This window comes from Ornithodoros turicata, chromosome 9 (assembly GCF_037126465.1).
Source record: "Ornithodoros turicata isolate Travis chromosome 9, ASM3712646v1, whole genome shotgun sequence".
In the NCBI taxonomy this organism is placed as follows: Eukaryota; Metazoa; Arthropoda; class Arachnida; order Ixodida; family Argasidae; genus Ornithodoros; species Ornithodoros turicata.
Window position 1 is genome coordinate 44200755 of NC_088209.1, and position 18225 is coordinate 44218979.

At 43.4% G+C, this 18225-nt stretch overlaps 2 protein-coding genes across 5 annotated transcripts in view; one reads left to right on the forward strand and one right to left on the reverse strand.

Moving 5' to 3' along the window:
* LOC135369071 (synaptopodin 2-like protein) overlaps window positions 1–2159 on the forward strand; it is a 34644-nt gene extending 32485 nt beyond the window's left edge. For both annotated transcript variants that reach the window (XM_064602718.1, XM_064602719.1), the window contains one exon: window positions 821–2159. In XM_064602718.1, the coding sequence (XP_064458788.1) occupies window positions 821–1068 (248 nt within the window). In that variant the 3' untranslated portion in view covers window positions 1069–2159. The remainder of the gene's footprint in view (window positions 1–820) is intronic.
* Window positions 2160–3297: 1138 nt separating this feature from the next.
* Window positions 3298–15820, reverse strand: LOC135369074 (stress-activated protein kinase JNK-like). 3 transcript variants are annotated; one of them, XM_064602722.1, is made up of 12 exons: window positions 15636–15820; window positions 11576–11766; window positions 10385–10514; window positions 8620–8678; window positions 8407–8545; window positions 7339–7504; window positions 7211–7282; window positions 6532–6717; window positions 6314–6438; window positions 6073–6136; window positions 5925–6017; window positions 3298–5301 (listed from the first exon to the last, which is right to left on the reverse strand). In XM_064602722.1, exons 2-12 carry the CDS (start codon window positions 11689–11691, stop codon window positions 5195–5197), a joined length of 1257 nt encoding a protein of 418 aa, XP_064458792.1. In that variant the 5' UTR covers window positions 11692–11766; window positions 15636–15820; the 3' UTR covers window positions 3298–5194. The 3 variants fall into 3 exon arrangements, with proteins under 3 accessions (XP_064458792.1, XP_064458794.1, XP_064458793.1); XM_064602724.1 differs by having other exon boundaries at window positions 5914–6017; XM_064602723.1 differs by lacking the exon at window positions 15636–15820 and adding an exon at window positions 15262–15280.
* Window positions 15821–18225: the final 2405 nt, after the last annotated feature.

The following is an 18225-nucleotide window of genomic DNA, read 5'->3' on the forward strand; positions in this document are numbered from 1 at the left end:
CGCTGTTTGTATCTTCGTGTGGGAAAGGCGATAATTTCATATTGTAGTCGAGACTTCGGAGGCATACGCTGAGGAAACCGTACATTTTGCAGGAAATATGGTTCGTTGATATATATCTTTTTTTTTTTTTTTTTTTTGCCATTTTATCAGGAAACGTACAACTCTAATTTCGATAAATGTTTGTGGAAATGAAACTTACAGAAAGTAATCGCGCATAAAAGTCGCCGTACTCGATCGTCGGGGTCAACAGAGAAAAAAAGTTTCCTGCCGAGACCTGTGGGTTCTCCCCTGTCAGATATCGTGTCGTGTACCACAGCAGATTCTCTGTTGCATATTCGCCCATTAAGCTCAGTCTGAAACATTTTGTTCGGGCGTTTCCAGTTGACAGTGCGCACGAAGGAAACATCCCAGGAAACGTGTCATTGAATTATAATAAAAAAATGACGCCACCTGGAATCATGCGGTCAACGGGATTCATTCTCACTAGGTTTTTGTCACCACCAGCTGTGAATGTAGTGTAATGTAAGTTTCATTTTGTCAGTATTTTCCAACTCAATTGGACAATTTGCAAACTAAAGGCCACTTTTTCAGCAGACCAATGTGAAAAGCGTGCGGAATTTACTCAAATTGCCGATAATTGATAGGGATATTGAGGAGGAGGGGATTGAGGCTTTTTAGTCCCAGTCTATTGCACTGAGGAGCTATCCCGTCGGAAAAAATAGCCACTTTCAGAGCATAGCGGTCGAGGTCTTTCTGAGCGCAATCGTTGCGAGTCCGATAAAAGGGGCAGCCCTTATGGACAAATTGTATTCCCTTCCAGATTCAAGTTCCGAGCCCTACGAGGTCGCTCAAGAACGGCCAGCCAGCTCACTTGGGACAACGTCGCCGTTCGAACCCTTCAATCCAGCCGCTAAGCTCGCTACCGGAGAACAGACGACCCAGCCCTCCCCTCTCAGCCTATCACAGTTCCAAAACTTCAACACCCTTCCACGATCCTGGGCCCCGTCTTGTGGTGGATCAGCCTCTGGATTCAAGCGCGTCAAGCCACCTTCATTTCTTGTACAGTGAGCGAAACGGCAAAGAGAAAAGATGTTCACACCTCTCCATGACGGTGTCAAAAAACTTGACTACACTTTCTAAAGCAAAGTTAAAAAGGCGGTTTTGAGCCACTATGCAAAATATTTATTTCCATTAATTTAGTTTTGCAGCTTTTGCTACTCTGTGACTACGTAAAGTATGAACATTATGTTTCCACATCCACGTGGCTTCTGCCAATGTGCGGTAAATGATGCGAAACCCAGCATTATCCACCCCATCACCATCAGGCTCTACGGGATGAAATTTTACATCCCATTAATGGCTTCTCGCGATTCACCTGCCTGCGTCTTTGAATGTGCTAGAAAATAATCTCCCATTTGCGGCTTGCAAAGAGCTCCATATTTCTATAGTTTGACAATTTTAAGCCAATTGTTTTTGCCTTCGCATCACAAACAGCTTCCCGGCAGAAGAGAGACAGGCGCCATTTTGTCTCTGTCACTCAAGATGTCAAACAAACTTGACTGTCGAGCTCTTGCATCATTCCTATTGGTTCTGGTAATCACGTGGATGCAAACAACAGTGTTTTACATTTGTACCGCATAATGTGGGCCTTCGCAACACCTCCACACACAATCGCATGCTCTTCCAGATATGGCTTCATAACTTTAACAAGGACTACAAACATTGTTTTGAGTGGATGTTAAAAGCTAGTCAAATGTCAAGTCGTAGTGCCTCAAACGTGTTCAGGCATTGTCACGCTGCTAATTTTACAACCTCCCCACGACTCACTTTCAATGCGAAGAAACGGTAATTAAATGTGCCGTCCATTTTATATAAGACAGCATAAACACAGGAAATATAAGCCTCTCAAGAAGGACGACTGTCGTACGTGTCTTGAGAGTGTGGCTTATATTTCTTCATGCCCCGCCTATTTTAGCGTACAAATATTGCGCATAAATCTGAATCATCGCACGTGAGTTTTCCAGCTCTTTACTGTAACATGTTGCGCTGCCTTTTCAAATGGGTGCTTTCAATTATTGCAGTTTGTTTTGTGTTGCACAGAGTGCCTGCTGTAAATACTACGCGAGTTGTGTGGAAAAAATAAAGGCGCTTATATTATAGAGACTGGGTCGTGAAACTTGTACTAAAATGTGTTCGCCCCACTTCCCCGAGTTAATTCAGCGAGAAACAGCCTTTTTCTCACTCTACCGCTACAGCTACGCGGACGACATTATTCTAGAAATAATTAGCGCAAAACATCAAAGCGACATGCACTGTTACAACTCTTTATATCCATCTTTGAAGTTTTTTTTCCAAGGCTGTTCTTTTAGCTTGTCACAGCTCTCAATAAGGTCAGGTAGCGTTTAACAAAAAGTGCACGGTAAACACGCGGACGCAATCTCAGTGTGGCCAGACAGAAGAGCAACGTCTGTGTACATCTGGTCTGGTAGGTGAACACGGAATGCCTAGTTTAGGAGGGACATAGAGGGGACAGCTCAAGCCGTGGTGGTGTTCGTCAAATAATAGTGCCAAGAAGTACTCCAAAAATTTGAGGGTTTTCAAGAACGGCTCCAAATTCGAGGGCTTACAAGGTCTCGAAATATGGACTTTCAGGTTCAACGGTTCTCAAGGGTTTCGAGGCCTTGTGCGAACCCCCATGAATAATCACCGCAGTATGCACTTAAACGGGGTGAAAGTTTAACAAAGTTCATTGGCTCTATTGCCAACCTGCGGCATTCCTTTGGTAGGAGTCACCATTTGAAAGTTGGCTTCACTTAACACCTCCGCGTATTGCGGGCAAGCCCACTTCTTTCTTCGCTCTTTAGCGTGATTTTTGGTGATTTTTTTGCCGTTTTTTGGTACGAAATAAGAGTATTCAGGTTGGCGTTGTCATTCTGCAAGGCGGCTTCACTTCATTATTGAAACGGATTTGTAGGGGTAAGGTGCACAGCAAGCACTGGGAGCAAATGACAGGAAGATACTTGGAGATTGTGGCATCCCCCATTCTCTGCACGCGGGTAATATAACGAGTTAAATATCTCCGCTACATTTCCTATCTGTTTGTGGTTGTATTCCAACATGACATCGGTGCATTCTGTCATTTGCTTTCGAGGATGACACAGTTCAGGTTCCACTTTGTGGGTTGGGTGTGGTGACGACAGTGAGTCACCACCACACACGGTAAAGAGACGCTTATAGAGCTTTACCAGCAGCTTCAGCAGTCGTACCATAGTATGAATCACTGAAAAGTCGTACCACTCTCATTGTAGCATTTATTACGGTCCAACGCCACACCATTTGCTGGCACAGGAGCATTCCACTCGTTTATCATCGATGAAGAGCACGTGCACCGGAAAGGAGACGCTCACACATCTAATTTTTCTTCTTCTCTCATCATCCTTAATTTCGTTGTCCAAAACCAAACCCAGCTTTTTAAAAAGGAAACACACATTTACAAAGTGGGATCTCTCCAGTTTCTCTCAAACCAAAATACAATTCAACATCATAAATTACATTCTCTATGAAAGAAAAATCTCTTTAAAATACTGAGTGTATGTACATCAGTTAGTTGACACATGATGAAAATTTGCTTACAAGGTCATAAATTAAGCCTCCTTTATTTCCCCCCCTCTCTCTCTCTGATAGTACAAATGTCTACAAAGTAATCTAGCAGTGCTCGCAGTGTGGAGTGGATTGTGCAGGAAATATTGCAGAATGTGCTGGACAAGCACACTGGGACACATCCATGTACAGCCTCCCTTAAAATTAACCAGAACGCACGTGGCTTGCAAGGGCGCCAGGAAGCATTGGACACACACGCACTCGTAGTCATCTGCTACGGGTGGGATAACTGTCCAAAGACAACATGCTACCTCGATGTGGTACCCAGTCTCAGACCCAGCAGGCAACACATGCAGGTACCTCCGTTGGAAGGAAAAGCACGATAACCATGAACGTACGTAGATTGGCAGACTGTTTTGGCACGCCAAAAGAAGTTTCCCGGGCAAAAAAAAGCTCCACCCAAACCGGTACACCGGGTCCGCAGGGAAACCATATACTCATTTCTTAACTGGTACACTGATGAGTAAAAAAATGCTAAAGTTTTAGCGCAAATCGTATTGCTGGGATTTCACTAACAATGAGCAGCATGTCAGCATTGAGGAGGTATAATGGTGATCACCATTTAAAAAATAAAATAGAAAATTAGAAAATAAAATGAAATAAAAATAAAATAAACCTCACAGATGCACACATACAGAGCACCAGACAATGACTCACTGATAACTCAACGACTAGGTTTGTACAAGCAGACCTGGAGTCGTGCTTTTATCTAGATTATACCTCTGAATAACAAAACAAAACTAAACGAGATCTGTAAGCTCATATAGCATTTACTTCCTATATAAGTATTTATAAAAAGAAGGTGGCTGACACGTCAGATTTGAAGATGTCGGCAATGTGTGAAACAACTGCAATGTGGATGAAAAAAATCAATATTGCAACACTGCCAAGAAGAAAACAACAGCCACAAATGCCTGCCTCGTTATTGCAAAATAATGCAATGTAAAAAGTACACAGAGAGAGATTTCCTTTTAAGACGACCGTGATTGAGGGAGAGAGGGAGGGAATATCTGACAACGATAGTTACATGGACTTGTGCACACAGGGTGACCTTCAGGAGTCGATAGATAAATAAGGGCCTACTTATCACGCTCCAGTATTTCCTTACTAATCAATCTAATTGTACTTGTTAACAGACAACCCAACAACGGAAGAAAATGAAAACAGAACAGGTATTATGGAGCAGCTCAAATGGAAACGTTAAAAAAAGTAGAAAAACAGTGTCCGTTGTCACGCTGACTGATGTGTGCATCTCGTGTCATATTCTGTGCCAATCAGTTTTTCTAACATGCCAAGAAAAGATACGCAAGTTCCATAGCTGCATCGTCTCTCTTCCAGTTCAAGGCTGGTATGACCCCTAAAAATCACCCTGCACATGGGTCGCAAAGATTTCTCACAGAAATGCCACGTGAGAAGACTCTCTCTGGACACTTTGCGGGGACGGTCCCGTGTCAGGCACATGAACGACTTTAACCAATCATTTTGGGCACCAGGTCCTGAACTGAAGGGTTGGAACAGACACAGGAAAAAAGAGCTAGGACTGGTACCGCCTCCTGTTGTACGGATTGGCTGCCCTGTTGGAGGAGGAGGACTGCTCCGAAGGAAGGCTGCTACTTTCACCATCCTCTTCTATTGCACCATCTGAAGAAGAATTTCTCCTAAGACATCACAATGTGGAGTAGTTGCCGTATCACAGTACTACGATATTCGTTGCAGCACGGGTGGATGCAAAAAACATTCCTTGCCGTACATCATGGTAGGTTACTGCCACGAAGAACAGTTGACTCACCTTGACACCTCATGGACGCCAGAGAGAAGCAATTTCTCTCGGGGATTTTCTGAAGGTCATCTATTGTGCCCACATTCTCTAAAGGGACGGTCGCATCCGGAAACCCATATATGAAACCACTACTTCCTCTACTATTGGCTGCTTCCGTAGCTGCAGTGTGACATCACTCCCTCAACGGAGGAGTGACAACATGTCCTTAACTCCGCATTCCTTTTCTCATTGGTTCTTAGGGAGAGAGGGAATTGTGGCGTCTGCTCTTGTCAAGTGAAACTCTTTCGCGTGGGATTTTTGATACTGTGGCCAATGGTCCACGAAGAATCAAATGACTGAAACGGATGCGACCTTTCCTTTAATGAGCACCCAAATGAGGTCCTACTTAATTTGTCGGCATTCTAATTAAAACTACTTTGGTCGAAATTTTTGTCACATTGAGGTCCGTAGGGAAGATTAAAGTTGAAACGTGCCTTTTGATTACCTTGGGAGCCATGGAGGGAGGACATATTTCGGCCTCCCACCCCGAGGCTATTGTGCGTCTGTTCATACTCAAGCACTTCCTTGTATATGAGGTCTGCAAAAGGAATATGTAGAGTAGGAGGGGGGAGTATGGGGAGGGTTCCACTCACCCTTCCACTGCTCCACTGTATGCTCTCGCTCGTCTACCGAATGGTCGTACGGGGCTGGGGCAGGCTGTTGGAATTCAAACTTTTTAATGGACAATCGGAAAAAAGTATCCGTTATACGGCAGACACTATCTATAGTGTTGTCACATTTAGTGAAATGCTGGATAGAGTCGGGTATACTGGATATTCTGCACGTGATTCCAATATTTTGGCACAAAAGAGTGAAAGAAATGAGCGTACTTACGGCATTGACCTCTGCCTCGTCGTACCAGACATTGATGTAAGGATGAGAAAGTGCGTCGTCCACTGAGATGCGCCTCTCCGGATCAATCACCAGCATTTGCGACAGCAGGTCTCGCGCCTGGCTCGCTAAATCAATTGAGAGTGGCACGTAAAACAAAAAACCACATTTTTCTTTCTTTATTTATTACTGGCAGGAGGGGTTCTACAAAAGTGTCTTACCCTTAAGCCTGCTGTGCTCTGGACTGTCGCTCGGGAAAAGCACATCTGGGAAGAGCTTGTCGAAGCTGTATCCTGTGTACCTAGGCCTGTTTTCCACATAATTACGTACTGTTGGCTGTAGACGTCGCATGAATTCCTGCGATGGTGTCCCCAGCTGCTCAATTATTTTGTTCCACTGGTCAATGTCTGCTCTTTTGGGTCAAGGACCTCGAGTAACCGTCATGGTCATGCATGGTCATGCCGCATAGTGATGTCATTGCTGGAGAACATGAAAGCAGGGCCACTGGCACGTGACGCGACAAGGTGCAGAAGATGAAATATTCTATGTCCAGTGGATGCGCCAAGACGTAACGCGAGACTGCGACGTTGCGCCTTTTGCATCCCTGCAGTCTCACTGCCCGATACACATCTGGTTCCTGTAGGTCATTCCAACTGTCCCTCTAATTTGTTGTCACGTTTTGGTGCTCTAGTTATTATCACGTTGATGTATATGTATTATTACACTCCCTCCAGTACATTGCTATCCGGTATCAGATTGACAGCGCACACAAATTCCGAGATCCCTATGCTGGGGAATCTCTGTCCAAATTCAGATGTACTTGACTTTCTATCTACTCTCGATCATTGCATTATTACCCGATTTCTCCGTCCCCATTTCGAGCATACTGCAAAAAGATACGATCAGTTCCTGGAAATAGGACTGCTCCACGTATCATTTCTCCCATGATGCAGCCAACGGACCAGATGTCCACTAGAAAGAGATTTGAGGATATTGGAAAGTGCCCAGTGCCATATCCTACGACTTACCATTCTCTTTATATCCCATGCCCAGGATTACTTCGGGTGCGCGATAGTAGCGTGTCACAACATAGGGTGTCATCATGAAAGTGGTACCGGCAGTGCGTGCCAGACCAAAGTCCAGGATCTTGAGCGTACAATCTGATTTCACCACTATGTTGCTTGGTTTCAGGTCCTGTTCAATAAATACCCACAAATGGAATCTCAGGGCTTTTTTGTCTGTTTCCCACAGATATTTTACGTCGCCGTACTTTTATTAACCGATAACTGCCGCATTGCAAACACTATATTGCAGCCAACATCTGAGAACACCAACTGACACAACACTCGATGAGCCAGTCGTGAATCCACATCGAATGAGGTAAGCCCAGGCACGGATCTAGACCCCTGGACCCCCTTCAATTCAAGACTTGAACATAGGGTTCAGTGCACCAATCCCAGCATTTTGGAATTTCGGAAGAGAAACTTTGTCAAGATGACTGTGAAGTGGTGACGGACATTGCCATATCGGTCTCATACATAGGTTCCTGGATGCGATAGTCCCTTTAAAGCTGTCGTTGTACCCAGGTCTCGGAACCATGGGACATGGCCGATTGCACAAAATTTTCTGGAAGGCTAGGGGCTCTAGTTAGGTCAGTTGTCCATAGCGAAACCTTCGCCTTTTTTTTTCTTCGTTACATCGTATTTGGCACCGCCTGACAAGCATCTCTATCAAAACTGTCGACCTGTTGCCAAACTTTCTTCCGCGCTTTCTTGCCACCGCTGTACTCACTCTCGTAAACTAATTTTCTCAAGGAATTTGCGCTTCCCAAAAGAAATATTTTCATAAAGGCATCTAGTATGTTCATATAATGCTGTATGAAATGTACCCTCCGAATGCCTTTCATGCTCCCTTAATGCTGGTGCCTATCAGTGTCCAGCAGAAACAGGTAGAAGCAATGACACTTTGGAATGATTCAGAAAAGAAATTTCTGACACATATAGTGTATTCGCATTTCTCGCAATTAACTCCCTGGACAAGCGAGACACGAATAACACACAGTTTTCATAAAGGTGACTTTGAAACAAGTGTCTAACCCTGTGGATGATTCCAGCCGAGTGCAGGTGCTTGATGCCGCAGAGCATCTGGTACAGCAAGTAGGACATGCGCTCGTGATCCAGGTCCATCTGAATCACCTGACACAAGTTCGCGTCCATCAATTCCATCACGAGGTACCTACAAGATCAAGGTTGTTGGTAGTCTTTTGACCACTAACAATCCACTTTCTATGGATGTAAGGAACCACTTACACATCTTGAAATTCTTCTAGAGACTTCTGTGGTGTGAACGCATTTAACAGACCTATGATCTGTAAAGGGTGAACGAGTATGGAAGTTCAGGTGCTAGAGTGTGCCATCAAAGACACGTTTTCCTCAAATCAGCTACTTCAAAGTAAATGTCACTGCTATGCCTCTCGTTCAATACCTCCAAATGCCATAACACTGCACTACAACATACTATGTATTACATTAGCATGATACTACGGTGGAATCCCGTTAATTCCAACTTGCAGATAATTCCGAGTAATGCTCAAGTCCCATCAAAGTCGCAAAGTATTTCACCGGGGGAAAGTGCCCGATAATTGGAACAAGATTTCGGGAGTCGAGTGGACGCCACTTATTGCCATTACACGAATATTGCTCATAGATGCGATACTTGTGCAATAGAGGCAGAGAACAAAAAACAAATCACCGTAATAGTCGTGGTTGGCAAAGAAAGTCTTGAGCCTCGCTGTTTTAAGGGTTGACAACACAGTCAACAAAAAGGTACGCGTGACAGCTGGTTCGATGCCGTTGACTGGCTAAAAAAATGATAGCAGTATAGCCAGAAGATGATACAGCCACGTATAGCAGATTAGTTCCTACCATGCGATGTTACGATGCTTGCTAGTACATAAATATTTTGGAACGAATGAGTCTCTCGTATTTCCATTATTGCGTGAATCTGCGGTAAGGCGCGATGGGGAGGGGAGCAGGTTGGTTAGACAGTATAAAGCGGGAATGAGGAGAATTTGAATTTACGAACTTGACAGACAAAGTTCTGCTATCCAACCATACCTGATACCTCATCATTGGCATCGAGATCACTGGATCGGGTTGCTGCAATTGACACTCATTGCCAATAGCTATCGTAATTTCTGTTGCCTTCTCCTTGCAGTGGCCCACTTTTGTGCAGTTGAATCTATCAATGTGTAGTAGAAGGTTCCTCGAATAACGCGAGTTTGGAACCACTGGCCTTCTTTTGCACTGAAAGTCTCACCGAATAATGCGAGGAGTCCCCTCATAAAAAATGCACGTGTATCGATGGATTCTGTTGCTTGTCGTGGTACAAAAATGCGTACACTAGGAGTCATTGCAGGGGTCCTTCCAATGTTGCCAGTTCCACACCGGCACTTTCTCGAGTGAAATTTTTTTTAATGCGCTCTTTTAGTTCATCATAGGGTATGCCTGTGAGCAGTACGAACTATATCATGAATGGGCAAAACGTCCACTCATCTCTAAACGCATGCCCTCATCCAGATCCCATAACCATGTGCTTGGTACAGTGCTGGACAAAAGTTTACGGAGCACACTCCACTACATTTCCTCCTCAAGAGTGACATGCCAGAAGTTACCTAGGCACGTGTCCCATTCGCGTCTCACTGTGAGGAAGGAATGTGCCGGAGCATGTTCCGTAAACTTTTGTCCAGCATTGTTTGAGCAGAAAGGGCACTTTGTGGCAAGTAAAGAGATTCCAAGCACAGTTTGAGATGAGCAGTGAAGTGCAGAAGAAGGTGAAAATTTTCACAAATAGGGCGACAGCATGATTTTTTAACCACACATTCACCCGTAAAACCTCAATGAGCAAACAGGCAATGCAACGCAACATCGACATTATGTAGATGACACGTGTGGATGTGAATAGCTGGTGAACACCTGGTGCTAGGAAAGCGAACACGAGAACACTCAGAATCTGGCAAAGAAAGCTGCCAGGACATGCATCCGTGGAATATATTTCAAATTGATAGGCACTAACATTTTTGTGGTTGACAAGCTTCATGAGCTTAAACTCCCTGTAGGCCCTCTTGGCATGGGTGACATTCTGGAAGGGACGGCTCAGTTTCTTGATGGCTACATTCTGCCCCGTCACTGAGTCGTACGCAGCACTGCAAAGAGGAAGAGCAAATTTCACATTCCCTCTCTCAAAGATAAATAATTCATTGTCCCACCAATATTGCGCACTTCTGCTAAGTAAAATACTGCATCGCAGTATCAAGTGCGCAAATATGAGACAAGTTCCAATTTGAGAATTTTATCGAGATGATTAATTAATGGAACTCAAACATTTAATTATTAGATTCCATATTCTTTTCAAATTCACCGGGTCACATTTACCAAGCTTTTGACATTTGCTTAAACGTGAGTCCACAGTGCTGCAAACGATGATGCATACAAACGTAAGGGGATGACGCGCGTAAAAATTACTGCGGAAACAGTGAAGTTGAAAAGAGCATTACAGTTTACCATGAGGCAATCAAACTACTTAAAATACGAAGCAATACAGACAAAGCTCACAAAGTGCCACTTCTCAAGCCCATGTGGAAGAAAAACGGAGAGTAAACCAAAGGTGGCAGCAGCAGCAACTAGGCTCTTAAAAGAGATTATGCAGGGTCTACGTGGGGCAACAAATAAAACTATAAAACAAACAAAAAAATAGTTGGGTCTTGTCCAGGAAGACAGAAATACGGAGGTTTTCAAATGAAATTGCAGACTTGGTTGTTTCTGCTGCGACACTCATTTTCTGAGATCTAACAGCCAGTGCTTTCAACAGTCACTACTCCAGCAATGTTCGCACGCAGCTTTGGAACTATGTTATTGTTTTTAACCTAACTGTTTTATAGCGTGAAAGAACAGACGGCATCGTATGAGCGAGTTTAATTTTAATGAGCAAACTTTCACTAGCAGTGCCTTCGGAGCTATTCCATTATGATGAAAGGATCGCCAGGGAGCAAGCACACTGGTGATACTGATGCATATTGAAAATCCAGAGAATAAGGTTTATTGCGCGCAAAGAAATTTGTAAAAAAAAAAGGAGGGGAATGAGCATTATTTTATCGTACCTCCTTCCAAGGTATTGTAAGTACACAAATAACGCGTTCCTACAAGGCTACGAGAGAGAGAGAAAATAAAATGCTAGGATGCAGAAAAGAAAGCCAATTGTGCTTACCAGACGATGCCCTGTGCTCCAGATCCAATGGACTTTAGGTTCTGGTAACGTCTCAGTATGGTAAATTTGGTGTCCCCAACCTCGAAGGTGTAGAAGAGGCTCGAGTGCTTGGACATGGCTGTCCAATGAGGCTACTCGGCTCCTTCACGGGGACGCCGCCGCATTACACACTCACTGCTGGATCCGTCTTGCTGCATGCACATGCCAACATTGTTAAATACATATTGCTAAGAAGCATAGATGTCTTCAGCAATCATGTGCCGATGACACTTTCACTTACGAGGAACAATAAATAAATAAATGACGATAGCGAAATAGATTATTTGTTTCTAACACCCCGTTACCTAAATTGCGGAGGCTGACAACCTGCCTCACCAACCTCAACATCCAAGCAATGATAGGCATGCCCGTTCCTGTGTTTCAAATCGCACGTTTGGTTCAAGTTTGATATTTGTATTCGATTGGCAGTTGGATTGAATCCTTTTTCTGTAGGCAGTTTTGAGTTGAATCACCCGTTCCACATGGACTTGAACTGCGCGCCCTCGATCCATATTGAAGGTCCCCCATTAGTTTACCTAACGGAAATAGCCAGACATGGGATGCACAGCTGTTCGTGATGTACACAGTCGTCATGCAACTAATCACGAGCATTCAACTAAATAGTTTAGAGTAATTAAGTACTGCACCAAAAATATTCTCAAAATAAAGAAAGGATTTTCTACCGCATTCTAGTTTTCCATTTTCCCGATAGTTGATGGTCTCCTATGGCTTTAGCGTTCATTTATGAAGTAGTACACTCCCTTTAATTTACATCCTTCACGTACAATTGCTCGACAGACAGTGTCGCTGGGCTAGTTGCGATCTGATACCACCGAAAGCACGAATGTAGATGTTTCTTGCTACTGTTCACCAGCAGATTGTGAGTTGGAAGAACACTTTTTCTGACTGTCTTCGTGACTGATTCCAGTGACATTGGTCCTCACACTGTTATCCGAATTCAGCCGGCAGCGCAGCAGGCTGCAAAATCTGGTTAAATTCATTCGCTAATGTTTCAGACTGTTTCAATGCGAAATATTCCAGTTAGACGTATTTCTGGCACATTTCTGGCGCATTTCACTATTCCGATTCGCACCTCCAGTTTAACAGAGTTTTTTTGTCCATTTGTTTCTTTGAAGAATGATGAAAGTCACTGCATATCTCTCCTGACATAATGTGTACAACAGATATGCTTCTATATGAATGTCGTGAATACATCCTAAAAACATGAAAAGCATTCAGTTCTTCGCGGGATCCCAGCACTAGCGGTGTGTGTCTGATGTCCGGTGAAAAATGCGAGCGCATCTGGTTGCTCCACGATCTACGTTCAGCGATTATAATACTGTTATGAACTCAAAGGCTCAGAAACGCTTCAAATGATATCAATTAGTTTTCATGTGAAGACAGAACTTGAAAGTCTCTTTGGAAAATTCAATTTTGCCACCAGTGCAATACGGTACCACCGCCTGATTACGCTCCTCGTATAGTCAAGTCGCTCCAATCAAGTCCAATTTTTTTTTCTTCTTCTTCTGTGTGTAGTCTAAGGGTCTCTCTATGACATATCAAATTTTTCAGGCAGGTTTTTGATGCGTTTTTTTACATAATGGCTTCCGAAATTCGTCATTTTTTCTGAGCTATGGTGCTAGTCAAAGAGGTATTGCTTACATTCCTGATATAGTACAGCAACAAATTACATCCCATTCGATAGCCCCATGAATGACACATTAAATGGCACAAAGCTCAATCTTATCTGTTTTGTACATTGTCCAGAAAGTTGCAGTGAATATGGTGCTTTCTGGAGCTGTGAGTTAAGTTTGATTTTTTTTTCTTTTCAGGTAAACAAAAACCGAACAACTCTGCCTAGGATTTGTGGATTCATTTGGAATATATAGCTAGATGTACTGTTGGGGACATGGTTAGCTAAAATCACCTGTCAGTACTTCGCCGTCCCATATTACCTCTGTTGCACTTGAAAGGGTTGTGCCAATTTCAAGATGAACCATGTGCTGCGCATGTTTATTACCATATTTTCTGGCGTATAATGCGCGCGTTATAGTGTAAAAAAGTGCTCCGAAGAGGTCCTGCGTGTTATCTAATGGTGTGCGTTATACACGGAAATATTTTCCTACAGAGTTCCTTTTCTGGTCGGTGACGTACAAATTCTATCCTCTTCCAGTGTGTATTGCGAGTTTCTCCCAAACCTCTTGGGGTCAGTTGACAAAGCAATTCAAGCCAAATTCATTATGCCACTTAAGGATGCTATTGAGCAGTCAATAATCCTGAATTCATTTCAGAAGGCCGGCGTGATTGAGAAGGGATGCCAAACTAAATGTGTATGCACATATTATACACCGCCTCAGTTTCTTGCGTATAGTGGTGGCAGAACAAAAGCTCGTAGCAACATTGCGGTGCACATTATACATACATGAAACTTTTTACAAATTCGGACCGTTTTTAGGGGTGCGCGTTATACACAGGAAAATACGGTACTTGCAAGAAACAGTCTCGCTACACCTGGAGATTTGAGATGAGATAAACAACAGAGTGCTGGTTTTAGACAGTTGTGTCCCCTACAGTACATCCATAAAAGTCACGACAGATCTTTAACTGCTAACAAATTTATGAATCCTTACAAAGGGTGTTTGACACATCACCCAGCAATAAGGTTGACCAAAAAATCATCTACAAGCACAGGAAAATGACAGTGATAAGCGTAGGACTATGACAATAGAACTCTTATATTGTTGCCTAGTGGTGGTGGTGGGGGATTCAAATAAATAAATAAATCAGTCACAGCTCAGTAAGACCTATGATAGATACAGCAGCACTAATGTTGGCTGCATCAGTAGGAAGATTACACAATTCCCTTTCTTGTAGTAAAGTTGCTGTTGAAATGAGAATGAGTGAACCATTTCAATGAGCCACAAGCTTTTGTGAAAGCACTTTTTTCACTTGATCAGGTGACACAAATTCGACTCTTGTTATCATTCTTTTGTTGATTCACAGGATCAAGCTGACTAAAGCTAGTCAACTTCATTCTTAGCTGGTTTTGTCAGGGTGAAGAGATTGTAAAGCAATTTATTTATCTATTTATTTATTTATACAGATATATTCCTATAGAGCGTTGTTTTTATATACTTGAAAGTATTCGTTTAATTGCTTTGCAATTTCAGCATCAGAACAAATATACGGAGTCATCCACACAACGCATCGCCAAATTTGTATCCGCTTTTCTTTCGGCTACAGTAAAAACACCTCGGTATCGTGCGTGCAAATTTTTGTAACATACAGTAGTCACGAAACATGCCTTGTTTATATATAACGCAAAAACCCTACGCTAAAATTATGTAATGTTGCGGTCGATTTGTTACTTTGCGTGCTACCCACAAAAAATTGCAACCGAGACCGCAATCGGTTGCCATAATTGACACTGAAAAAATCATATCTGCCTAGGACTAAACGTGACAAATCGATGCTCTAAATAAATACGACACTCCTTATTTCGTCTCCTAAACTTGAGAGTTGGAAAAATTAGGCAAATATTAAGACAAGATGAAAACGAAAACACAACTCGGAGGCAATGCACTGCGCGGCATCCCGCGGAAGCGATGTGTTTCTTTTCCTGCTCCTGCATCGTAAATTCGATTTACCTCCATAAGCGCTGTCGTTCGTGTGGAAGCTTTATGATTATTTCTGCTGCGCACACGTAAAATAATATGTGTAGATACATTCACTTATTAATTTCTATAAGGTGATTAGGCCTAGACTACGATTTCTATAGGCATTCCGCACATAGTAGCCGTAGTAACGCTCTCGGAGAACCCACAACAGGATTATGTCGTTGCTTGTGAGATGACTATGCCTTTTTTAAAGATGTGCAGCAATCACACTCTCGGAAGCGTAAAAGAATCGTCTAATTCTTCCTGTGTACGCATAGAAGTTCGGCGCCTAGGCCTAAAAGATAGACGGTACGGTTGAATGAGACGGTCGTGTTTTGATCCGGCAAGACGGAATATCCACTTACCTCAGTGCACTTTTGGTAGGCCTGCCAAGGAAACAGATGATCCGTTTTGCATGGAATGTGAGGATAATGAACTTGAAATAGAAAATCGGTAAGAAATATTGCACTATATCCCGTAAAGATTTCTGTCAAATTTTGCGAAAACCCCCACAACACAATGGCGCCATAGGCATTTTTCCTTGACGTCAGAGTATTTTGCTACCATCGTGAGAAAGTGAAGCGTTGAGCCAATCATCGACGGGGTTTCGATTTTCATTTCTCGGTAGCGTCACTGCGACAAAAAGTCGTAGATTTCATTTTCGCACATTATCGCAAATTTCCCGAAATTGTTTTCGGTTTCTGGAGCTTAACCGTACACATTCGCTATCCTTGTCTTGGTTGAAGAGGGCGTGTTGCCTTTTGACTTTTGAAGAAGCAAAGGCAGTTCTCTGCACATAGGGAGGGCTGCAGACGACGGAGCGAACGTTCCTAGTTTTGGTTTGGGAATCCCACTTTTGCTCCAAGTTTGGTTTTGGCGTGTTCGCGGGGTATTAGTTGGCACCTCAACGCAACATTGATCTGTGTGTCGAATTTTTTGTTGGTTTTACTTTTTGTTTCAGGCATCACTAAACTAACACGGAACACAATTGTAAATTTTTTTTAAGTGTTAACTTTTCGTGGTTGCAACGGTTCACAGACTGTGGTGGATATCTGTTTCAATTATATCAATCGAAGGTATGCCATGTTTGCTGCCCCTCACGCATCATGTTGTCAAGTAATATGCAACAGTTATATTCTACGCGCATGTAGCGCCACCACTTTTATCATCGTACTAAAGCATCAGCAGCACCAGCTTGAACAGTTTCGTTATTCGATTTTTCTTCTCCTGTCAACAGCATGTTATTACTACAGACGGCCGTGTAAATGGCGTAACCATGAAGTCTGAAGCATTGACGTTAATAGACCCATTAGGACGTGTTCTAACGTCCATATTAACGTCCATAGGCTGAGAGTTTTCAATCTGCCGGAGTGGTGTATACTTCCTTCCGTTCGCGTTTTTTGGCTGCTTGTTTGTGAGACTACGTATGTACCAACCACCATGCACTTCTACCCCCTCCTTTCATACACAGAGGTCGGACAGGGTGTCAAGAATTGCGTTGAAAGGTCACTGAAAAGGTTAGCCAGCTGTAGGACTTGAACCCACGTACGAGAGGATTTTTTAAAGTATGTTCGCTCGTACGAAGCAGGCGATTCTTAGGATATCCCTCGAAACGTTCATCTTGAGTGTCAGCTGGGTAGACTTTCCAGAGGGGACTCCCTAATCTCGCTTGCAGTATCCAAAGGTTGTCGTTATTTTGTTCTGGTGCGTAGAGACATCATAAGGTTACTCGCGTAGTTTTCGTGACACATTGATTGAAAATTGCAACTGCCCCAAAGCCACGGAACGCTATATAGTATATACTGAATATTTTGTTACACGTATGTTACAGTGGTTCTTACCGCACTGCTCACTTTGCCTTTGACATAAGCCCGTAAAGTGTCTTATATGTTGCAGGGTATGAAATGTTTGCTCTTTGATCAGGCTTAAAGGAGTACAGAGGGCCATCCAAAAAAAATTCAGATTAAGACATCTGATGAAAGTGTGTGTGTCATTATACCGAATAGCGCGAAAGGTTTTGATGTGTGCAATTTGTTTCCCAGAAAAAAACTCGCATAAACATAGCTCCGCGCCTTCACCCTTAACTCGCCACTCCAGCTCTAACGAGGATGAGGAGGTATGATCCCACGTCACCGATGACGGCATAAGGAGACTCGTTCTGGTTTGCCGGTCAGTGGGGGTCAGCGCATTGTCCCTTTGCCGCCGTAAACCTGTTTTGCCAGTTTTCCCGGAGAATTGGGGATAGAAGGAGCGGCCGAAGCATTACCGAGCAAGGAGAAAGGCTTTATCAGAACCCCGAACAGCCGAGTAGCAGACGACAGCGGAGTAGCAGACAACATTTCTCTAGGCCAATCAGCGAGCGTTCTCCTTATAGCGTCAGCGCGAGGTTCCAGGCAGATCACAGTCTGGTACTGTTCTTCACCACCGTTGCGCACGGTCGCTTTTTGCGGCGTATTTTAAATTCAATTTCTGCGATAATTATGACTCTGTGGTGTAAATTACTTCGCATGGTGCATCTTACTGGCAAACTTAACAGTTTTATAGGAAGAAAATAGGGTGTTAAAAATGACTTCTGTGCTACTTTAAGCCTCATAAAGGTAGCGTAGTGGTTCCACAGAATATTCTCTGGATCCACTACGCTAACCCAGGAAGACGGGCAAATAATACAGAGGGATAGCACCATGCACATGTTTAACACGATGACCCAGCGTTGCTATGCGTGTTTAAGATCATCCACCTTCTTCAGAGAGACGCGAAATGAATGAGAAGCAACAGGCGACGCTTATGTCCGACTACATGCCACCACGCAGAAGGAGGGCCTACAAGATAGTGGCTGAAGTTTCTAGAAGCTTCAGCTGCTGAAGACACAACTTGAAGTCGGCGAACAAATGCTGGTCTCATACATAGATGCTGTCGGAACTCCGATGCACCATAACTGGACATATTGTTGTTCCA